The sequence below is a fragment of the Carassius gibelio genome, chromosome B12 (genome assembly GCF_023724105.1).
Source record: "Carassius gibelio isolate Cgi1373 ecotype wild population from Czech Republic chromosome B12, carGib1.2-hapl.c, whole genome shotgun sequence".
NCBI lineage: Eukaryota > Metazoa > Chordata > Actinopteri > Cypriniformes > Cyprinidae > Carassius > Carassius gibelio.
Genome location: NC_068407.1, coordinates 1,835,876 through 1,861,825, shown reverse-complemented (window position 1 = coordinate 1,861,825; position 25,950 = coordinate 1,835,876). Strand labels below are relative to the sequence as shown.

Sequence of the window (25,950 nt, the reverse complement as noted above, 5' to 3'; positions counted from 1 at the left end):
AAAATATTAATTATATGTATTATTTTAAAGATTTAAACAAAATATTAAAATAACATATGAACTAAATGTAAACCAAAAATAAATAAATAAATAACAAAATGAATATAATAAATAATAATAAATCATTTCAATCATAATAATCATAAATCATCTTAATAAATCACTCAATTAAACACCAACAATAATCAGCGATCACATTCTTTTTCTTCTCGAAGCATTGGAGTGAACTTAAGAGAGATGTACTCATTTTCCTGAAAAAATAAAATAAAAAAATGCAGCAGAAAAGTGTGTCTGAGTGTGTGAAGGTCGGGCTGTTAAGCGCTTCTCACACTGTGTTTTTGTCTCTTAAAGCACAATGATAGCTGAAGTACATGCATGAGGGATTCTGGGTAATTGACAGACAGGAGTCGTCATGAGAGATTGTCGTGTGGAAAGCAAGCTGTGTTTTGCACAAGGCTAGAAAACACATGAGTCATACGAACGACTTCCATGACGCCTGTTGTGCTTTTTTGGTGGAACTAGCCATTTAACATGCATGCAAAACCCAAAAAAGTGCTGGACAAAGGGAAGAGCATCAGCGTGAGGAGCGTCTCAGAGGACAGCGAAGCAGTGCTGTAGATAGAAAGAGTCCCTGCGAGGAGACGATATATGAGTTGTAAAGTTGTTTAGATCATTTCCATTCCATATTGCCTTACTGTACCTGCAATTGTTTTTGAAGGACTGCAAATGATTTATATCAAACCCTGACCATTCCTTTAATGTTATTCATATGAAAAATACACACAGACAATTTCAATTAATATTTTTTTCCTCCCTGGGGTGATCACTGAACTCATGAGAGGGAAGAGATCACAGCCATAAAAGAGGATTTAGCAGCATTCAATTTACTTGAAGAGGAGCTGCTTGGAGCTAGAATTGGTCATCTGCTCTTTGTTCTGTCGGTAACCATGTCATCACGTTTCATCACACTAGACTGAGATCCTAATGTGACTGAAACGAATCTCCGAGGCTCTATTTGGTGAGAGATAACTGCTTAATAGTGAGAACTTGAAGGGATCGTAAAATACAAACCCTGATCTGACAGGATGTGATTACACACACACACACACACACACACACACACACACACACACACACACACACAATGCTATCCCTAGCTCCCTACCCTAACTCTTAATCATTAGAAGTGCCGTGCCTTGCCCAAACCCAAACCCTTACCCTAAACCTACCCTTTCTAATTATAACCTGATCACTAAAACCCAGTCTTGGCCCTCAAACAGGCCTCAGAAAGTGAGGACTGGCCAACATGTCCTCACTTTACAATGTCCTCAATCCGATGGTCTAAAACTCAAAACGGCCCACGCAAAGACATCTGTACAAGCGTGCGCGCACACACACACACACACACACACACAGTGCAGTGGAAGTGTGGTAATTCTATTGGAGTAGAGCTGAAGGGAGAGGAGCTAATGACATTACAGAGATGTTTAAGCGCTCAGCGGAGAGACACTCTCTCTCTCTCTCTCTCTCTCTCTCTCTCTCTCTCTCGCTCTCTCTCCTGGAGTAATGATGTTCTCCATGCTAACACTCAAACTCTGGCTTTATACAGAGCCGCTGGTTGCTATAGATACTACAGTGATACCATGGTGAAGCTGGCAGGCATTGAGAGTGTATTGTGAGTGTGTGTGTGTGTGTGTGTGAGTGTGTGTGTGTACACTTTCAAGAGATACGGTTTAATCTGTAGATAGAGCGAAGCAAAGTATGATGGACAGCTGTATTAATATCTTACAAACAGAGAGAGAGAGAATACTAAATAAGAACGCAAGATATATTCATACAATACATCACTATCATCAATATTAGCATTTTTTGATCCTCATTTTTTACTGACAATATACATAAATATAAATATTTGAAATATATAAATATTATAATATATATATATATATATATATATATATATATATATATATATATATATATATATATATATATATATATATATATATATATATATATATATATATATGTGAATATTATTATTTTCTATGCCTGAGTGCAAAACACTAAGAGGCTCGAGCTATGGTGCATGTAATGAAAAAAGTACAGTTTAATAATGCTTTCTGCTATCTTGAAGGTTTTGAAATCTAAAACAGCTTTAGTTTGTAAATGTGCTAAACACAGCACTCTGATGAAAAACTGCAGTTCAGGTCTTTAGAAGTTAAAATACTAAAACAATGAACAAAACCAATAATAATAATCATTTTATTTAATTATTTCATTAACATTCAAATAAATACATTCATATTTATATTAATAAATAAGTAAATAACATTAAATATTTACGTAAACAACAAAATATATATATATTTAAACATGTAAAAACGTAAATAATGCAAATTCAGTAAGAAAATGCATGAAAGTAAATGTACACACATTTAAATAAAACAAATTTAAATAACTTTGTTTGTGTGTTGGTCAGATATTTGCACTCTTAAGTTCTCGTAATTGTCTGGTGTAAGTGCGAGGAACTGTGTCAAACACTAGTTAACAGCTGGACTACCATCAAATATTTCTCAGTATTTCCTCCGTGAGTGATTCTAAACGAGCGACTCGACTCCTGATCAAAGTCACAAAACCCATGCTAAAAAGGAAACGAGAGCGTCTTCATTTTCACGTCTTGCTTTGTGGCAGCAAGAAAAGAAAGGATCATGTTTAGGTGCATGAGAGAAAGAGAAGGACGAGATAATGAATGTTTGATTAAAGCTCTTCCGAGTGTAATGAGGCTGAGATACGATCGGGCCGCTGACCTGTGCTCTTCATCTCAGCGTGTGTTTGCGTGTTCCTCTCCGTTCTAACGAGTGTCAGTGACGCACAGCGGCCTGCAAGATCCGGTCGGATGAGCGCTGACAAACATGACAGACGGCAGAGCGTCCACATCTAACACTGCTGTGAGTGATGAGAGGACATCTGCTGCTAATGAGACACACCGTGTCAGTCTGTTGTCTCTGGCACCGACGCGTTTCCTCTCCGAAGCCAGAGACAACACCACAAACACGTTAACAAATCCTTCCAAATCACAGCCACACCAGCCAACCAATGAAACGAACGCTGAGCATAAAAGATACTGAAATCCACAAGAGGCACCAAGGCTGGGAAATGAAATAAATGACAAAAAATAAACACAAATCTATCAGTCAATAAATAATAACATTTAATTAAAAATCAAATATAGATTTTTAAATGCATTCCTGCATGCATCAATATGCAGTGTTTATATATTGAACATACTTACAGAAATCCATTGCTATAAAACTAAAACACGTTAGCATGCAGAGCACTCCGAAATTCAAGCCACCAAATGCTGTCACTGTAAAAAGTTTCAGGTTTGTATGTATAAAATAAATAAATAAATAAAAAAAAATACATTCATCATATTTATTTACAGAAAACATTTAGATACAAAAATATTTACAGACTTCAGCAAAATTATCACTTACAAAAAAAGACAAAACATTTCAATCATTTAGAATATATTAAATACATAAATGTTACTATAATTAAAAAAAAAATATATATATATATATATATATATATATTAAACAATCAATATACAGCCATAATTACCTATTAAAGAAAAATTTAGAGATTTTAAAGAAATTATGACTTAATTTTTTTTTTATTGAATTAAAATGTATTAAATGTATACATTTTATGTAAATATTCAACAAAATATTTAATATTAAACAAATAGTAAATAATTTATGCATGCACAAATATGTAGCCATATTTACCAAATAAATAAATTGCATCATAGAGACTTCATGATAAAGCAAATGAACTGTTGCATATCTTGATTCTTTAAAACAGACAGTTTGAAACTTTTGCAACTAAACTTTAACCATTAAAACATCTGAAAATGCTCATATAACATTCATATTAACACAAGTCATATAACATACAAATCTAAATGACCTAAATTAACAAATAGAAATAAATTATAAATTCCACAGAGAGAAAAAAAGTTGCTGGTTCGGAAAGAAACTGATGCATTGTGGGAAGGTTCATGCACTCAAACGGACCCTTTTTAAACTCGGTGCATAATGTGTTGATAAGTGGAAGATATTTAAACAAGGCTACACTTCTTGTAGATCTTTAGATGTTTTTTAAACATAAAACCAAAAAAAAATTTAAAGTGGGTCATAAACAAAAACCATTGAGACTTTTTAAATGATCCAGAGATAGGCATAAAAACAGATAAGACACTGGAAACTGACACCAATGAGCTGGAAGTGTGGTGATTTCATTACCGCTCAGACAAACACGCACACAAAACATCAGGTCACTGCGAACACTTAACCGCCGCAGTGATGCGTTTCCTGTGTAAACGCTGGGATGAGAAGACCTCCGACGTTAATGAGCTTAAACAGGAGGAGCAGAGCCAGATCAAACCACTCCTCATCCTCAGAGAAGAAGGGAAGGAAAGCCTTCGCCACGCAGAGCAATGAGCGGGGATATACGGCCCTTATCAACGGCTTTCAGCTTCTAATTAACAGCTCAGAGACAGAAAAGCATCAGGACTCTCGCGCTTGACAACAGTCGTGGGTGGAGAGGAGACATGGTGAACGATCAATGAAATAAACCATGCAAACGGAAGAGAGAGAGAGAAATCTAGGCCTGTCAGAAGACAACCACGTCAGGTTTGGCTCGCGCTGTGCTTGCATCGCTCGGCTCGCTAATGCAAATGAAATATTGATGCTTTCTGGACGGCCACTTCACCGCATTCCTCTCTAATGATGCTCTGGTTTATATTGTGGAGAACCGTATTGATCCAGAGAGAAATATTAAACATTGATTTGTGATTCGAAAGCTAGAAATTGTGAGCATTGACACGTATGTCATGCCTCGGCAGAAAGAGAGCCGCACATCAATTCAGAGAACAGAATCATTGCTTCCATTAAATGGAAATATAAAGAGCTTATGAAGTCGAAAATGAGTTGAATACTTCAGATCTAAGAATGATCTTTTTCACAATACACAAAACAGAGTGTCAGTTATTAAAAAAAAAAAAAGATATATCACAGAGAATCAGTGCGAGAAAATGTGTAAACATGGATTAGAAACAAAAACTTGTGCTGACTTTGCTGATTTGAATTGGAAGATTTTTTTTTTTTTTTTCATAATATGCAATCGTTAAATAATATTTTTATTATATAATAATACATTGTGGACATGCAGATTTAATTATGAAAATAAAATAAGATTTTTTTTTTATAAAGAATAACAGTTAATTACAAAAATTATATAAGAATTTATTATCGATGTTACCAAAAATATATAATTTGTCATTTGCATACAGTCATTCTTATATTTGTTGATTAATTAGTTTAAATAAATTTAAATTTTAAAAAATCTATCATTTATTGATGTGGAAAATAAATACATATACATATATATATATATATATATATATATATATATATATATATATATATATATATATATATATACATATATATATATACATGTAGTATTTTCTATTATATTTGAATAATATATTTTGTTAAGATGCATATTTAATTGTTAAAATGCATTTATTTACTGAAAAGTCTAAATATTTTTATTTTTATTATTATATTTAAAATATCAATGTATCAATATTTACAGAGAGAGAAATTTAATTTGTCACATTTACACACACACACACACACACACACACATATATATACACACATATACATATATGTATATATATATATATATACACACACACTTTTGTTGGTTTACATAATCCACAAACATTCACAAACATAAGATAAATTGAATAAATGAAAACAGTATTTGTTGTGAGGCGGTGACAATCACAACAAAGAGCATCTCTCCTTCAACATTAAACTACAGAGCACAATAAACTAGCACCAGATGATCAAGCGGCTTGATCAAAGAGCTTCTTGAGACTCATTGAGATAATGAGTGATTTGTACATGTCTGTCTGAAGCAGGAACATGGTAATATTGATAAGGGCATAATTAGCAGGTTGTGCTGTGTGATTAATTTGCTAATTGCTGCATTGCGCTGCACCTGAATGCAAAGGGCAGACACACACCGAACAAACGCGCTGAGTCTTCAATAACACACACACACACCTTACATAACCTTCGGCTCTTGAGCCTGTTCAACAGATTCAACACAAACACAGGTTTAAATATAGCCTGGCTGACAATATGCATTTCAGTGCATTTATAATCTGAATTCAACATGTTTCAGAAAGACGCTTTGCACAATCTGGTGCATGAAATCATCAAGAAAGCAATGCATTTCAAAGACAGACTTTATTTCTCATGTTGAACGGCAGCTCTCTGGGTGGTGTCTGCTAAATAAACTCGTCACTGAGGATGCATCACATCCCTGAGATGAACAGAGTTTGTGGTGAAGAGATCTGTTCATCTGAACGCTCTGACAGCAAGAGACCACTCAGAAACATATGGCTTTTGATTCTCTGGACACCACAAGCAACTATTGAAAACTGAAGATGAAAGAATACCCACTGGATGTTTTTATTATTATTATCATTATTATATTTTTTCTTTAAAAATGACTTTATGATGGAAAAATGTTATGTAAATGAAATCCTTCACTCAAAGATATCACCCATTAACCACAGTTCACACATGAAGCACAGATCATCTAGCAAAATAAAAATGTAAATTTTAACAATTAAAAAAAAAATATATTATATATTTTTTATACAAACAAGCATTTAAGGCATTTAAGGTCATGCCAAATTGTGAGTGTTGTGCATCTTGCTGTAGTTTATATATATTTGTGTGTGTGTGTGTGTAATATTAAGAATTATATTATTCTATTTAACATTTGATTATTTTTCTTCCTTATAATAATAATAATAATAATAATAATAATAATAATAATAATAATAAATATTATTATTATTATTATTATTATTATTATTATTGAGGAGGAAGAAAATATTTTACATTTTAAAATTATTTTTTCATAATGCCGTGATTTACCAACGATGGATAATTTACATAATTTAATAAATAAAAACTAATAAAATAATAAATATTAATAATAATAATAATAATAATAATTATAATAATAATAATAATAATAATTATTATTATTATTATTATTATTACTGAAAGTGAATAGTAAATTAATTCTTTTATATATATATATATATATATACAACATTTATCATATTTTTCAGAATCTGTTTGGTTCTAAAATTTAGAAACAATGGATAATGCACACACAAAATAAGCAAACATTGTGTAAAACCTGTAGTAGGGCTGGGCGATATGGAGCAAAAAATATATCTTTATATATTTTGAAACATCTCGATATACGATATATATCTCAATATCCTTACAGGAAAAATAACCCACCAAAAACTACTGCAAAAAAATATGCCAAATATAAATATGTTTTATTTTTTCTCTTCACCATATGTTTTATTGTTACCTAATTCTGTGTTTTAGCATGTGTAGTTATTTAAATACATAAAAACTACTTAATTAGTTAAAAAATATTTAAATAGCCTTATGTGAAATGTTTTTTTCCCTTCAGAAATTCTAATCAAATGAAGGCATAAAACATTTAATTTATCTTTTAATTATTTAAAATTAAGCAAACTTTATTTTTATTTTTTTGGTAAACAAAGGGGATTTACTATTAAAAATAAAATATGGAAGAAATGTTGTGTTATTATTCCTTAAAAAAATTATGTTCTTTTAATTTTAATAGTAGTAGGATGAACAATAGTAATAGATTTCTGGCAAATACTTTTATTTTGACGAACCGTTACAGTTCTGTGTATATGATACTATATTCTATGATGTGATATATGATGCTAGTTTTACTCAAATCAAACGGTCAAAAGCTCATGAAGTGACTCTCAGAGCAGTCCTGGAGATATTCCTAATGTGTTTACATCCTTATTTAGTGAGACGACAGATGCTGAAATCACCACGAGCGCGCCGCGCGCTTCTGTGTGTGTGTGGTGTGTGTGTGTGTGATAAACGTAAGATGCGCTTCTGCGCCATTCATTAACACAGACACGCAGGATTCATATTTAAATAGACTTTTCCGGCTTAATATTGCAATTTGATGCAAGTGCAATGACCTACTTTTGATTAATTAATTCAAAATTTGAAAAATTCCGTGACATTCCACGTTAAACTGTAAATTCCGTTTTTATGACTGGATTCCGCGATTCCGTATATTTTTTAAATATCGAGATATGGCCCACCCCTAACATGTAGTTATAATAAACTCTGCATCATGTCACAGGTGTATCAACATTACATCAACCATGAGCCAGCATCAGCTCCAGGTAAACTGGTCAAGTTTTGGAAAACTCATGATAGTTGACAACTATTTTCCAAGTCCTTTGAAACTGGCTTATTCAATCATGTTTCATAACTACAAACATAAAGAGCAGATCAGATCCAGCGTACAGTTCTGTAAGGTCCTTCGAGAGATGGAAGTTTGTTCAGGAAATAATCCCTCTCTCTTTCACCCACATCTCTCCATCTCTCGCTCTAACCGTGGAGTGTAATGTGACTGATCTGTGTGGAGCTGCTGGATTATCATAAGACAGACGCTCCACAGGATAAATCCCACAATGCAACACCCACAGAGATCGAACACATACAGTACACACTCAGCCAGCTACATCTACTCTATAAACCAGACTCTGAAGGAGAGAGAAGCGTTGTGAAATACATCACAGATCATGAAGCTTCTCATCTGTTGAACCTGAAGATCTTAATTCACTGCTTTACATCAAACAGCAGGTTAAAAACTTCCTTCAACCTGTTAAATGAGAAGATTAGAACGGAAAACGCTACTTTTAAAGCACAAAGCCTTTGGTACAAAATAGAAGCCTGTAATATGGCTCAGAGCTTTTTCTTACATTAGTAATTTTTTTATTTTATTTCATATTTAAAAATCGAAATCAAATTATAAAATATATTTTTGTGACAATTTAAGAAAATTTTCATAAAAAGGTATAAAAGTAATAAAAAAATGATTCTTATATTAAATAAGAATAATAACAACAACAATAATAAACATTGTGGTCTAAAATAGGCGTCATTTCTTTATGCACTATACACATTTATGTTAAATTCTAGAGATTATTATTTTTGTTTTTTAAATGAATAATAATAGTACTAAAACAAATAATTATGATAATAAATAAATAACAATAGCATGTCTTTATGGTCTAAAATCAGCTTAATTTTCTTGATGAAATATATACATATTCATACTTTTGAAATGAGAATGCATTTTATTTATTAAGTCAGCATAACCTATTCTAATAAGCATTATCTCTATTTACTTGTTAATACACATTCTTGCTCTTACAGTCACATCTGATTTAAAAAGTATTTAGTCAAACATCAGTTTGGATGTGTGCATGTAGAGTGCTAGCGTTCTGAACCTGTCTTTGTTTTGTGTCTGTGCTGCAGCGTGGAGCTGGACTTTAAACTGCAGGAAGATAAGCTCCAGCCTCTGATGAGGAGACTGTGTCCCGCCGAGGAGTCCCCGTTCCCCCCTCTGACGTATCCTCAGGAGACCATCGGCTCCACGCCCAAACGCAAGTCCAAAGCGGAGGCCAAGAAACACGCGCGCTGGAAACTCTGGTTTCTGTGACACAGGAGCATCTGTTCACTGGATCTGTTGTTTGATCAGGACGAATCAGGAAAATACTAATCAGATTGCTTTTTTTTTGCCCCTTTTGGTATTTTATGGATGCGAGTACTGAACTACTGAAGTTTTGGAAATATCGCAGCTAATATAAATAAAAAAATATATATATATATTTAACAGAATATTGGAATTTTCTCTTGGAAAAAAGGAAGTGCAGAGTGTGAAGTTATTTTAAACGGATCAATAACAAATCTTGTTTTACAATAACTATTTATTTAATTTTTTGTGAAGTTTTTGGATTTAAAACACGGACAGGATGCAAGCTTTTCCTTTCAGTCTTCTCTTCTTCATGGAAATCACAGCATTAAACAGAAGCACAACTCTTCAGACGCACTGGATGATGTTTCTCACTTCACGGATCTTACCGGATATCGAGAATGGAGATTTTACCAGAGGATGTAATTAATCGCTGAAGTCACAAAAAACACGTTACATGGGATTTATACAGAAATAATCTTACAAGCCTCTGTGAATTCATATAAACTTTCATATACTATTATTACCAGGAAAAAAAGAAGGAAAAAGGTATTACTTATTTTTCTAGATTCGTAATAATCACATTTAAAGATTTTCTAGATGCACTACATATGTATAAACTTCTCTCACTTATTGGATTATTGAAACTATAAGAAGCATTTTCAACTCTTCAACTTTTTCAGCAGCGTTGGTTCTGGAAGTATTTCTTCTAATCATTTTTCCCATAAGGACCCTTTTCTTTTTTTTTTTAGGTATTTGTTAAAGTGTTGTAAGCCATGAACCAAGTATTTGAAAATGAGACAAAAAGACAAAGGTACAAGACTGTGTACTTAACAGCTTTAGTGAGAGAGAGAGAGAAAAGAACTACAATCCCATGAACCACTGCAAATGATATAATCAAAGTAAAAACGTCGGAGAAATATAAAACTATCCATTTAAAGTTGATGAAATAAACAAAAACTATATATTTTAAGTTCAGTGATCATTTGATGCTATATGCTCACTGCAAGTTTCTGATAAGTGGAATTTTCTATACAGGATCATGGGAAATGTAGTTTTTCAACACGGATTTAATTCCGTAAATTGAAATAATGCGACCTGAAGATTTCAACAAAAGCATGTATCAAAGATCAACAAAGCTTGGCCCCCACAGTAGGTCTGTCTTTAATAATTAACTGTTAAAAATCCATTTCCCTATGGTGAAAATGAACTGCATTTTTACTTCTGGAACCTGACTGTTGCACTCTATTACAACTACAGGAATAATCATGGGAACAACAGTGAACGTTCACCTTTCTGTGACAGGAAGTCATGTGATGCAGTCATCATTAATCTGCGCTCACACAAGACTATGAAGAACTCTGATCTGCAATATATAAAAAAAAAAAAAAAAAATGTTTGGCCAATACAGGATTTCAATGTCTCAGATTGAGCTGTTGGTGCAATATACAGGAAAGTAGATTGCATTTATATTTTATTGTTTTCAATTTATTTTGAATGTATTTTTACAGAATCCCTAGTGTGTGACATCACATCCTGTCTGTGACCGCGCTCTCCACACCTGCACTGAACACTAAACACTGTTCCTGTTGTGAAAATGGCGAGGAACAGAGCAAATTAGATAACCTGAAGCGTATTTGTGCTCCACAGGTCTGAGAGAGCAATGAGAGCAGCTCAGTGTGTCTTCATTGTCCAGAACACAGAGAAATTAGTCACAGGTGAAGAAAAACACGCTCAGGAGAAATAGAGATGATCGATCGTATGAAGAAAATGAAGTGAAAAATAGAAATGAAATGGCTTTTAGAACCTTTTTTTTTTTTAATGACATTATTATTTTTATAACAATTAAACAGATCTTCTCCCAGAATTCTCATTACCTTAATACACTCATGTTGAACAAATTAATATAATTACATCAAATAATAGACTGACATATAAATGTTTAGTTTCTATATATATTGATTAATTAGATGCACATTTAATTATTATTAATAATTATGAATATTATTAATATATTAATAATAATATATATATTATTATTAATATATATATATATATATATATATATATATATATATATATATATATATATATATATATATATATATATATATATATATAAATAAAAGTAATTTATATGCATTATCGTAATGAGTATTGCAGGGGAAAATGTGCTTAATTGTAAAATAAATGTCAGTAGAAAAATTCTTGAACATTAAAAAAAAAATTCCTTTAACTTAATAAAAGTGATTTCTTTTTTAACCTTGATTTTAGGGAGAACAATACATGTCTTAGTCATTCAAATTTACTCATATGGCCAAATACGGAGAGAAAGAAGAAAAAAATCCCACGTCAAGCACTGCTATGCTTCAACATCTCTCTACAGGAAGAAAAACGCCTCGTTCTTTCCTGACAACATACAGGACACAAACACACTGCAATCTGACAAACACGTTTCTACATCAAAAGAGTGGAGTCGCTGTGATTTTACCACTGCACCTGAAGAAGCCAAACACATCTCAGATACATTAGTGAGTTGTTCGGTCTGGTTCTGAAAGCTCGACCTGGATCAAATGAATAATCAGTTTCCACTACCAGCGCGTGAAATGCAGTGTGTACAAAACCAGAGCGAAAACCATACTGAAAAAAGGACATTTAGTGATCAAAGTATCTAGCAAAACAGGGTTAAAGTCATCTCCAATGATACTGAATGACATCACAAGAGCATAGCATTCTGGGAATGTGACAGCAGAGGCCAAAACAGCATGTCATCTGCAGATATGTGCCAAAATCTTTTAAAAAGGGCAAAACAATCCACTTGAATGACACTGAATTCACTCTCCATTTTGGCAACTTCAGAAACCCAATTCAAGCTCCTCTCGAAACACAGCAGCTGTGATTCAACAGCTCTACTGTAGCCTATGATTCGATGTTTTCTGTTCGTTAAAAAAAAGTGCAATTGATTTATTATGTGCAATATTGTGTATTTTATACAGTTTTTAAAACTATTTACTATACAAAATAAAACGTGAAAAAAACACAGAGTGGCTCTGCGTCAGCACATCATTGTGTAATGTTGCATTTCACTGGAAATGTGGTTTTTGATCTCAGGGACCCCACTGTTGCATTGTAGATGCTAATTGCTGGAATGTAATTATGTGAGAAAAGTAGCTTTAGATTCTAAAAGGAGTGAGATCTGTTCCCCGTCAAGTTCACCATTCATCCAGCCAGATTACACTGAATAATAAACCCACTGCAGCGATCCAGCAGCAGGGAGAAAAGACCGAAAGAGGCAGAAAAATACAGACCCCATGACTACGATTCTCTCCAGATGGTAGGTTCATGGGATTGATTTGGTGGAAATACTTCATATTAGTACAAAGCCTGATGTGAGAATCAAGATAATAGTGATGAGAAAAGAAAATACCTCAGGCAAAAAAAAAAAAAAAATATATATATATATATATATATAAGCAATAAAAATTTTAATGGAATGGGGAAAAAAGTGCATGTGGACATAGAATTCATTAGATAAAATACAATAAAATAAATTATATATGTGTGTGTGTGTGTGTGTGTATATATGTGTGTGTGTGTATGAGACCAGGTGATTAATAGTTAACTAAAGTTTAATATATTAATTTACTACACTGTGAACAGAAAAAAGGAGGCAATAAGGACAATGGTCTAACTGAGTATCCTCAAGTTAAAATCTGATCAAATCAGAAAAAAAAGAAATCCATGTTGGAGCAAATATATTATACTTACTAAAACACAGCCCTACCACACGTTAAAGCAGATGAAAAGCTGCATTAAGCATGTTTATTTTATTTTTTTTTCATTAGATAATGTTCCTTTTCGTAAGGATCCTTAATGTGTTTCTCTCCCTCACTTTCATTCCCAGCAGCAAAGCAAAGGAGACAGAGTTATTCAAATTCTCCAGGTCCCAATGAAGGAGTGTGTGCACGTATTCATGTTTATTAAGCAGGGAATTCCCATGCATGCTAGCAGCGGAAACCGTTTGGTATTTCCCATGCGAGAGAGTTTGGAAAAACTAATCTGAAAAGCACTTAGAGGAGGACAGTCAGCAAAAACCTACAGATAGAATAAATCAATCTGAAGAGCCTCTCTATCTTCACAAATGTATATTTAATGCAGAGAGAATGTGGTGAGAATGTAAATCTAGGAGGGTTTTGCTGCACTGATGCTGCAGACCGCACCTGCTGTCAGTCCTGCAGTGTCAATCAAACTGAGCAACCAATCAAAAGCCTGCATGCTTTGCCAGAACCCTCCTACTGCAGAGGAATGGGAGGAGCTAAAATACTCCAGCACAGATCCAGACAATGAGTGGAAAACCCTCCTGAACGCCATAGATGAGATTTATAAAGCTCTTGAATACAACACAAGCAGAGAAAAGACAAACACTAACATCAGATAATAAAACTGGATGTCATCTGAGCATGCAATACTCACTATATATACAAAATGTGATGCTATAGAGGTTATTCTGAGTGGTTTTTAGCATATTGTTATGCACATAAAGTGCCTTAGATGGTTAAACAAGGCATTGCTAAGTAGATGCTAATGTATACTAGTTGAAAAATGTCAAAATAGCTCCCTTAGGTCTCAAAGACACTCTGTTAATGGGTTCCTCCTTTATCCATGGGATCTTTAGACTCTTTTTTCACTGTCAAAGAGTAAATACAAGTCTCTCCTCAACTACTGTGCCATTCACAGTCCACAATCAAGAGACATCTGTAGGATTCAGACTTTTTGAAGTTCAAGAATACTCTACTTTCATTACTGTAAGTGCACATCTGCATGCAAGACGCATGTGTGTGTGTGTGTGTGCTGATCAGTCTCATTTAAATTCTACACTCACATCCAGCAAAACCACAGAGAAAAGTTGATGTATAAATCTGAATCCAAGCAACAGAGCCCTGACGAACAAGGTCAGCGTGAGAGAGCCGCCCACAGAGAGCAAACACACACATGCGCACACACACACACACACACACACACTCTCTCTCTCTCTCTCTCTCTCTATCTCTCGCTCTCTCTCTCTCTCTAAATGTATTATCAATCTACACAATTCAACCAAATCTGCAGAACATGCACTCTTAAACATGCTAATACATAAGACACATAGCTTCAGTTACATGCATTTAATAATTATGAGACCTTCAAAAATTGACAGACAGCATTAAAAAATGACATGTGTGTATAATTAAAAAGCAGGTCTGGGATTTATGAGTCTTTGGCGATGCTGTAAAATGGCATAAACTGAAGGGCTGAAGGTCACGCAACATTTTAAGCCATTTATATTCAATTAGATCCAAAATGTTGAAGTTAAACTATTTTAATCAAAAATTAATCTATTAAATATGCAAGAATATTTAACTGACATTATGCATCAATTTAACAAATGCATACTAAATATAACAAATGCATACTTTTTTAAAAAAAAATCATGCAAACAATAGAGGAGCTAGCAATGCCAAGATCATGAGTTTGATTCTCAGGGAATCCATAAGCTGAAAATGTGTAGCCAGTTAGATTCAACATGATTGATTTTAATTCAATCAAGAGTTTTTAGCACTGCTTTTCAGCAAATGAACAAGTATAGTTATTTATCATTGTAATGAATTAAATGCACACCAAATATAACAAATACTAAATAAGCTTAAATAATATAGCAGGCTCCAATCAACACCAAGGCACAGGTTTAATTAAATTAAATCAAAATTAAAATGAAATTAAGTGAACATTTTTGGATAACATTTTTGGATAACATTTTTGGATAAAAGCATCTTTCAAAATGCACAATGTGAAAGTAATAAACAAACATACATACAAATGACAAAAATCATGTACAGACTTATACAATCATTTACTTATGATGCAAAAGAATCTAATATTTGATTTAAAGAAACTGAATTGATTCACAGAAGTGACATTAAAATGTCTTAATTCTCTCACACTCACGAGTCAGAATGAAACTAGTTTAATTGCAGTCTAATATGCAGCGTCACAAATGTTGGATATTTCGCCCAGCAGATGTGCTCGGCTTGGCACCCGACAGCACCACATAAGACAGAGGGATTTACTGCAAAAGGTCAGCAAAGAGTATATGTACCCTGAGAGCGATGGATGGCCATTATATGACTCCACCATTAGACCTGAGCATCTGGAGTTTAGAGAACTTTCAACATAAGCTCAGTCGAAAGAAGAGGCATAAATCAGAGGTTAGTTCTATAGTAACAGCACAGCGCAGAGCGTCCACAGACCTACCTTACTAGAGGAGAGAGAATGATGGCGGGGTAATAACAGGGAGAGGAAGGAAAGTACTTCAGCGGGACGCCTGTGATCAAGCGTCAATCACTTGAGACATTCACACATATGGACATAACGTGCTGGTGAAATGCTGCCAATTCTGCTCCAGCAATCTGATGATTTACAGACTGTAACGGACAGGATGAAGATGAACAACAGCAAACAAAAGCAATGTGTGTAAACGCAGTGCCAAAATATGCTGCACATGCCCACCACCTGCTCACAATCAAACCAGCAGTGACCAAAACACTGAGAAATATTTACACCACACACAAAAGCACTGGCTGAATCAATGATGTTAGGAGTGCTTGGGAAACCTGTTTGAAAACAGACATTATTTGCAGAAACTACACACTTTAATGAGTTATTTTTCTGTCCAGACCACAAAAACTACAAGGATTTGAGTTGGATATGCCAAAAAAATTGTATTTTTACTGCCTGACTGTGAGCGTGTGTTTGTGTGTGTGTGTGTGTGTGAGTGTGTGTGTTTGTGAAGCCATGTGAGGATTGCAGACAGCAGTCTGATCGCACTGCTGTGGTAGAACACACTGTTACTAACCACAGACACAAGAAACCTGAAAACTCAGCACATCCCAGAGGAACAGCCCTGTGACAGAGAGAAACGCTTACTATGAGAGGAGAGTCTCGGCCCATGGAGATCACCGTCCTGTTTACCGTCCTGAGCAGCTTCTCCATGATGATCTGAACGTGCCACTGCGTCGGGCCCTAAAACCACCACAGATAAATCATTTATCCACACAAAACAAACAGTGACGGTTAAGTAGTTATTCACCATTTCTCTGGAATTAAAACATAATATATGATATCAAATCAAGGTGCATGAATGACAATCTAAACCTCGCTGATATAGATATGAGCGACTGAAATCAGTCTATTTAACAAAACAACCATCACAACTACATGCCAGTGGAAAATGTCAATCAAAAGTTTATCTTGGATTATCTAGGATAGAAATAATGCCTAATCCACATTATTAGGGATAAAAATACATATTCGTAAAAATTAGGGCTGTCAATTTAGGCCACGCTAATGCAGAATACGACCATGTGTTTAGAAAGTAACTTATTAACTTTTAAAAGCATTTCGTCTATTCAATGACTTCCTCATTTGACAAAGTCTACACTTAATTAATTAATTTAGAAAATTCACAAATGCATTAGAATGAGTACGTTTTCTCATCAGGAGAAAATATATTATTTTAATAAGTAGATAATTACTGGGGTTAATATAAGACATGTTCATGCAGGACATGATCTTGTGTTTATAAAATAAATAGTAAATTAAATTAATGCACTTTAAAATGCAATCATTTTCTCATTTGACAAACTGTTTGAGAAGATTTTCTCACCAAATAATGATACATGCAATTATTTAGGATTAGTTTGATTGGATTGTATTTATTAATACGTTATAAAAACATTTATAAATGAATGAAAAGAATCAATCAAATCAATCAATCAAAACATCAATGAATAATCAATCACAGAAACAAACGAATGAACGAAAGAAACTACATGGTCAGTATGAAATATTTATGACCAATAAATCGTGTTTTCTATTCAAAATGTATTAATGCTGATCATAAAATATACTTTTTCATATTTTAAATATCTTTTGAATACGGATGCTAATAACGGTGTTGAAGTTAGCGCTGCGGGGAATCAGTGTGATCATGGAATCATGTTTACTAGTCAAGGACAGACATACTGAATTAGTTAGCACAGTAAACAGATTTCTTCACATTTCGCTGGTGTAAAAGCAAACTGCAACAGATCCATCGCTGCGAGCTGTCTGTGTGTGTGTGTGTGTGTGTGTTAGAGGGAATCCTGATACACTCACAGCAGATCGTCAATTATTAAACGAGCTTTTCCAAGGTCCTCCTCAAAGGATGCTGCTGATCTCCAACCAGAGATGAGAGCGAGAGAAAGAGAGCTCTGCGCTCGACTGTGACGTGTGTGTCAGGCAACACACACACACACACACTCAATTATCAAACACACACAAATAATGGTTGAAAGGATGCTTCATCCACAGCACCAGGGAGTGCGTCAGTGACGTCCATTCATGCATGTGTAAAGCAGCATTATTTCAGTGTCTTCTAGACACTATTATAGTTTGTATTAATGTGTTGAATTACTTCTAATTTTATTTAAATTCTCATTAAATTCTGTGATTTTCAATTACATTCTAGTGAGTTTAAGTAATTTTGCCGTTGTAATTAAATTCTTAATTTTAGTACATTTCATTTTTAATATTTTCTGCTTTTAGACTAATTTTATTAAATTTGTGTTTGTCATTTCATTAGTTAAGTATTTTAATATACAGTTTATATACATATTTCAGTTTCAGTTATTTTAGTACATTTAATTTTTTATATCTTCTGCTTTCATTTTATTTTAAAGTTTTAATAATATATTTTGCCATATATATATGTGTGTGTGTGTGTGTGTGTGTGTGTATATGAGTGTATATATATATATATATATATATATATATATATATATATATATATATATATATATATATATATATATATATATATATATATATATATATATATATATATATTAGGGCCGGGACTCGATTAAAGAAATTAATCTAATTAATTAGAGGCTTAGTAATTAATTAATCGAAATTAATCGCATTTTAATCGCATATAAATATTTGACCTGAGAACAGTGAGAAGTTATTTTTTTTTTCACAGGGATTTATAGTATACCATTGAATAATGACTGAATACATGAGCTTAAGCAACAAAATATTGTTTATTTTTGTTCAACCAAGTCTAGCAGACCAGTGCAATTTTTGCCATTAAGTGTAGCAATAGCATATTTTATTTCAGAAATTCAGGTAGCTTATATGTGCTGGAACCTTCTGTAAAGTGTTTTTTAAGTAAAACACAATACTGTCAATTACATTCAGAACATTGGAAACCCTGACTATTAGAAAATCTCTCTCTGTTGCTTCAGAGGCCATAACATACTAAGTCCAACTCTCAATAACCTTGGCCAAAACGATAAAGAGTTTAACATAAACTGTTGCACCAACAAAATAATACATAGTTCAACATAAAGTGTAAAGTCCACGCTAGCTGCTATATGTTTTGCGTTGAGGTGATACTTGAGGTTCGATCATGTGCTGCGTTGATAAGCGAACGCTAGTTGGTGCTTCAGTATAATCGGTCCGGCGACACTCATCCAGTGAGAAACGTTCCGCGGTGCAAAAATAAGTTATTAAAAATGCGGGATTTTTTTTTCTGTAACTAATTAATCTTAATTAACGTGTTATTTTTCGTGTAATTAATTAATCTAAATTAACGAGTTAAAGTCCCGGCCCTAATATATTTCTTTTTTTATAAGCCTACATTGTTTTTTTTTTTTTTTTTTTCAATTTGTGTTTTTGTTATTATAGTACATCAAGATAAACAACATGAAAATGTGAAATACTGGTTAGGATATTAGCTTAAAATACATTTAGGTTTATAATGTTTTTTTATGTTAACGATAATAAACCTGGTGTAAAGATGGGAACAAAGGATCAAAGTAAAGGTGAGAGAGTTTAAATGCACAGTGTTTACTGTGCAGCATTTCATTGATCTTTTATTCAAAACCACTCAATAAACTAAATGCACCTGGTTAAAATACAGTATGCAAATAAGGCTGTTTAACCTGTTAATTGTCACCCCGTCCCGTATACGGGACGCCTACGTTGACTATACTATATTACAATCAAATCTAATCTAATCTTGACAAACTATATATCGTTGGAAAGGTCTAAGACTCCCAAATATATATTTTAACAATATTTTTTGTTAAAAATTATGTAGGAAAAATAATAGATGAATTTATGACAAGAGTGCACCCTCAGAAATCTACATTACAAAAGGAGCTTTGACATTTGTTTAAAAAAAAGACTTCCTCGTTGCCTTTTTCTCTATCACATTTTAGAAATCATCAGAAGTTATATATCACTTGAAAACATAAAATCTCAAAATTCATCCTTCAAAACCCATTTTAAAATCAGACATTGCATTACCATGTAAATGGCACATAAAAATCATGTTACAAAATGTTTTCAGTCATGAATTATAAAAATTTAGGTTTGTATCATGCACATTCATGTCTATCTTCAAAAACTTGAGTGACAGTTATCAGGTTAAAAACGCTCTTATTCTAAAAGCAGTGCTAAAGGGCATTTTGTTTTACAGAGATGGTATGGAAGTTTTCTATTGATCCTGACGCAGTAATTGCTCATATGACGGAGAAGAGAACAGCGCGTCTGGATATCTGCCCGGTTGAAACACAGTCGAGTGCCGCAGAAGCCAATTAACAGTCAGAACACGAGCCAAAGATGAATTAATCATAATTAAATAAGCTCACATCTCTGAGTAGGTCACATACAGGTCACAAAAGTTGAAGGATGTGACACTGGATTTGCCTTTCAGTGAATACTGCACTTTAGGAGACTTTGCTTTTCCATTTTGGGGTGAACTACTGTGTGTGTGTGTGTGTGTGTGTGTGTGTGTGTGTGTTTCTCACCACGTCCTTCCTGTAAAGCACCTCCAGGATGTTGCTGAGCAGTTGGCAGCAGGAGTCCAGCTCCTCATGATTCTCCAGGTGAAGTTTGAGCTGCTCCGTCATCAAAGGCAACAGGATCTCTCTGCAGTCTACACACACACACACACACACACACACACACACACACACACACACACACACAGCAGGTGAAATCATCTCTTTTAACCCTATAGTGAGCAAACATATACATTAACACATACATACATTTTTGTTTGTACTATAAATTGTCTTGGGAACTTGGGAACACATGATTTCAAAATAGCCAAATATTTTCTGATTAAAAGGCTTCAACTTAACATCTCAAACCTTGCAAAGACAGCAAACAGATCTAAACACACACACACTTCAAAGTGAATATTGACATCTGCTCCATAAATACAGGGGAAGAAATAAAATAAATGCCATACGATCTATAAAATAGGAGATGGGCGTGGCATATAATCTGTCAATCAGCGTGGGAGGCGGAGCTTTGTGTGTGTGTGTGTGTGTGTGTGAGCTGAATCAATGTAAATCTGTTTTTCTTCAATGAGGAGTCATTACTGGAGCAAACACACACAGCTGGCCTTCCTGAAAGCTCATTTATCATGTTGTTCAGGCCAGTTTAAACTCTCACAAATAAATCCACACTATCCTTTTACAATACGCTTATGCATTAAATAACTGACCTGCCCGTGAACTTTGAGACAGCACTTTAGCACGCAGAATTAAAATCAGGGTCACAGCAGAATAAATCACAGCGTCTGACATCAGCAGCGATTCGACTCTCCTCAAATGAGGCCTGACTTCTGCTTTCCTTCATTTTACTCAACAAAGACAAACTTTCACTATTCCAGGTCAGAAGTCTGAGATTCCCAGGACACGTCAACAAACACACACAGCTACAAATGACGCCAACAAACAGCCATGTATTTAATAGATTTCTTGTAATCTACATGGTATTCAATGCATCGACTAGTAAAGCAAAGCACTGGCAATCTCAAGGTAATCACTCTAACTCCCAGAAAACACAAACTCTTATATAAAAAAAAATTATAATAATTATGCAAAAATACATAAATAATTAATGCATATTATATGACTTGATTAAATATTTTAATTCTGATTATGGTAATCTGTGGTCAAATATTTACCACATTCTCTCTTTTCTTGCATAATAAAATAATTTAAACAGAAACTTCAACTGTTGATTATTATTATATTTTAAAGTGGAAATATGTGGTAATAAGCTCCATCATTTTTTTGGTGAATTATCACTCTGAACTGTGGCCTGTTATTGTTGCATGAATGATTTTCCATTTAATTGTCTAAATATATAAATAAAAATAAACTAAAAGCTAAATAAATGCATTAACATTCAAATATAAATCAATGACATAATCAGTGCTAAAGTAGTTTTCACTGTTTTTCACTTTCCATATATGTTAACATCTCAAAAAATGTGTTTTAGGGTTTTATGACACTTTAAAGCAATGCATTTACAACCTTTCAGATGAACACTGATTGCTACTCACAGTCACATTACACAGCTAAAAACATTTATCTAGCATCTGTGCATTTAGAGATGGAAAAACAGAGACACAGAGAGACTGACCCAAACCTCAGTGAAACAACGACTACATAACCAGTGGCTCCTGTAATTAAAGAGTCAGCAGACGAATCACTTCTTTACATTAAGCTTAAGAAGCATTTGATAAAGAAGCACAGTCATCCTTGCTCACAGTCATTTTTGTGCCTGACTTTTGAGGATATTGCAGTTGATGTAAATGCATATGGAAAATGTGTCAAATTCTGAAAATATTCTGTATCCTAAGAAAGCCGGATTAAGGGCTCTAATGCTTTCACACAAGCACAACCGTGCTTTAAAATACCATCTAGGTATGCAGCACACTAGGTATCAGAACAGATTGAGGCTAGAAAGTGAAAGAGAGACCAAAGAAGAGAGAAAAGCACTGAATCTTCATCTTCAGGGGACCAACTTAAAACTGTAAAGCAAGGGGCAAAGTTTAAATACATGCTTCACCAGGGTTATTACTGTAACAATAGTAAACTAAATATTACATAAAAATAATTTAACAATAAAATAATGCATGCATAAATGTTCAAATACATAAATGCATGTAGAAATAATTTATGCATTAAAATGCATGAATAAATGCATATAGAAATGCATTAATAAGTGGTGCATAAATATATAAACAAATAAATAAAGACTGTATGCTCCAAGTCAAAAGGCACAGTCTTTGTGAATTGGATGAAGAGGATGATGAAGCCAATCATCAGTCTATGTTTACCGGAGTGAAACGCACATAATCACAGGCTTTATGTGGTCCACGATTTCACACTGATGTGTCACACCAATTTAAAATCTACCTTTTCTGAAGAAAAATATGAGTGGTGCTTGACTTTTGTTCAGATCAGAAACCTCAAAGAATGATTGTTAGTAATAGTCATGCTCGTCTTGCAAAACAACTATTAAAACTGCATATTAACATGCTGTCAAACTGAACTGAGAAATTCATTTCAAAATAAAGAAATCCTCTGGAATTATATCATTTGCACGAGTCAATAATCATGTGAAGTTTACATTAGATAAATCAGTTTAGAATAAATGGAAGTTGACAAATCTGTGCTGAAGTGCAATGAACACCACACACACAATACTAAGTAAAACTACAAGAAGTGACACCAGCCAACTTACTACAACTAAATAATATTACTGTTATTTAACCACCGTACTAAAATATGTTCGCTGGTAAAATCTTGATATTATATTCTATTATATTACAACTAATTGTACATGAGAATCTTCCATACAAAATTATCATTTCAAATTTTTTTCAAAAAATTGAAACAAATTAATATAAAATAAAAATTAATCTAAGTCATTTCAAGTTAAATTATTATTATCCAGTAAGGTCTGAACTGGAAAAATGAGCTTAAAATTTGTACAATTATTATAATTTATTAAAACAAATACATTATTATTTTATATAAATTTATATTTATAAATTTATAATATATATATATATATATATATATATATATATATATATATATATATATATATATATATATATATATATATATATAATAATTATAATAATAAATAATAATAAATACATGTCTAATATACCAGGTTTGTGTATTTTTTTTAATCAAATTGGTCTAAATCATTAAATCCTGATTTCATACGAGAACGAGAGACTGAATCGCATGAGACAGCGCATGAACACGTGATGAGTGATTTAACTAAGTCAGAACAGATAATTACTGCTGAATGACGTGCATCTACTGCAGAGCTGTCATATATCACTGCTTTAACACACACACACACACACATACTCCATCATTCACAAACATTCAGGAGAATTACCTGGATATCTGCAAGAAATGTCCCAATACAGAACTTTCTACAGACAACTGCATCATAATAACAGTAGATAAAGCAAATATATGTGCTTCTTAAATCAATGTGATACAGTAAAGTGATTCTTAACTAGAATATTGCAAGACAAAAAAAGAGTGCAAGGTCAGTTTTAAGGGGTTGCAATCAGCAGAAGAAAAAAAAATTCCCACCCATTTCAACTTAAAAAAAAAAAAGTTCAGTTGCCTTAAACTTTATAATGGTCAAAATGGTCGTACAAGTAATTTCACTGTATTAAACTTACTCTAAAAATCTAGTTGAATCTCAAGTAACTTATAAACGCTTTGAAATTGCTCAACTTATTTTGATGAGTTAAAGTAATGTAAACACATAACATGTCTCTGTTGGAGTTAGTCTCACTGTGTGTCAAGCTCACGGTGCATCGAGCCTCTTCCCCAAACACATCTCTGATGATCACTTCAATATTTAGTAGATCGTCGTTATGATACTGTTAGCTTTGTTTCATGATTAGATTATTCTGTACTTTTCTAGATTCGGTTTGTGAGTGTTAAGCCACCCTTGTATTTCTGTTGTTAGTTTAGAAGAGTTCAGTTAGTTGTCAATTATTTGTACCCTTTCACACAGCACATCCAGTAAACGTACTGCTCTTTAGTGCCATCTTTGACCCAGTAACAAATGTCCCACTTACATGTTACAGTACCATACCTCTTTAACATCAAGCACCAAACATTTTATTTATTTATTTTTTGATATAGGCATAAAAGTATGGTCAGCATGATTTTTTTTTTCTCTTATGCTCTCCAGGGTTGCATTTAATTGATTAAAATATACAAAAATGCAATGAAAAATAAATAATTAAATGTAACATGCTAATAATTTTTCAAAATAAAATACCAATTTCTATTGGGCAGGTCCAGTTAAAAAGCTTCAATCACTGCACTGTAAATATATAAGGCCTTATATTATCACATCAATAACCTCAGAAGAGATTGCACCAATCACAGCGTCTCATGCGGCTCACAGCATGCAGCCAGTGTCAGACAGTGACCTTTAGAGAGAATGTGTGTGTGTGTGTGTGTGTGTGTGTGTACGTACCATGCTGAATAAACAGGTCGCTGTGGACAATGTCAATCATGCAGTTCAACTTCTGCTTCACCAGACGCCCCAGAGGAACTTTGAGAATAAACTCACTGAACAGCTTACTGGAGAGAAAGAGAGAGAGACACAGAGTCCATGCTGCTGTTAACTGCACCGCCAGAACTTAGTGAACACTAACAGGTGTGTGTGAGTGTGTGTGTGTGTGTGAGTGTGTGTGCGTGTGTGTGTGTAACACTCCTCTCTTCTCATCTTCATTTGCTGTTGAAGTGACAGTTCAATTCTAAAACATGCTAAATGTCATGGGCTATACCTCTCTGTCCTCAACACACACACACACACACACACACACACACACAGAAGCCCAGGGCACAACAGAAGAGCAGTGGCTCTTTTTGTGGAAAGAACTGGCTCTTGAAGAAAGCAGGATGAGAGCAGTCTGGCAGATGATGACAGTATTCAGAGATGGCCTGTTCTGTGTGTGTGTCTGTGTATGTGTGTGTGTGTGTGTGGGACCCACAACCTCTCTGCTGAGCAAACACACTTCTGTGACAATGAACTCTGAGCAAACAGTGCAGTGCTAACACGGTGTGGGCTAACCAGACCTCCAGACATTTTTCTGTCCTCAGTGATAGTGAAAAGTGTGAAACACATCAACAGGCTCTTCCATCACTGGTCAATCAAACAAAAGTCCCGTCCCAGACTCATGCTATTACTCTGCATGCTCAAACATCAGATTCATGTTCTGATAAAGTCACAGAATCAAAGTGAATCAATGACTTCCTTTGGTCTCTGCATTTTAGACTTAAAGAAAAACTTTGTCTA

General features: G+C 33.7%; 2 protein-coding genes across 3 annotated transcripts in view; one reads left to right on the top strand and one right to left on the bottom strand.

Moving 5' to 3' along the window:
* Positions 1–11,667, top strand: part of LOC127968813 (inhibitory synaptic factor 2A) — a 33,774-nt gene extending 22,107 nt beyond the window's left edge. Inside the window, exon 4 of the mRNA XM_052570171.1 lies at positions 9,498–11,667. Within this exon, the coding sequence (XP_052426131.1) occupies positions 9,498–9,681 (184 nt within the window). The 3' untranslated portion in view covers positions 9,682–11,667. The remainder of the gene's footprint in view (positions 1–9,497) is intronic.
* The window catches only part of LOC127968800 (dedicator of cytokinesis protein 1), a 197,216-nt gene that overhangs the window by 98,627 nt on the left and 72,639 nt on the right, over positions 1–25,950 (bottom strand). For both annotated transcript variants that reach the window (XM_052570141.1, XM_052570140.1), the window contains exons 25-27: positions 25,126–25,232; positions 20,607–20,734; positions 16,678–16,773 (exon numbers count right to left, since the gene is read on the bottom strand). In XM_052570141.1, the coding sequence (XP_052426101.1) occupies positions 16,678–16,773; positions 20,607–20,734; positions 25,126–25,232 (331 nt within the window). The remainder of the gene's footprint in view (positions 1–16,677; positions 16,774–20,606; positions 20,735–25,125; positions 25,233–25,950) is intronic.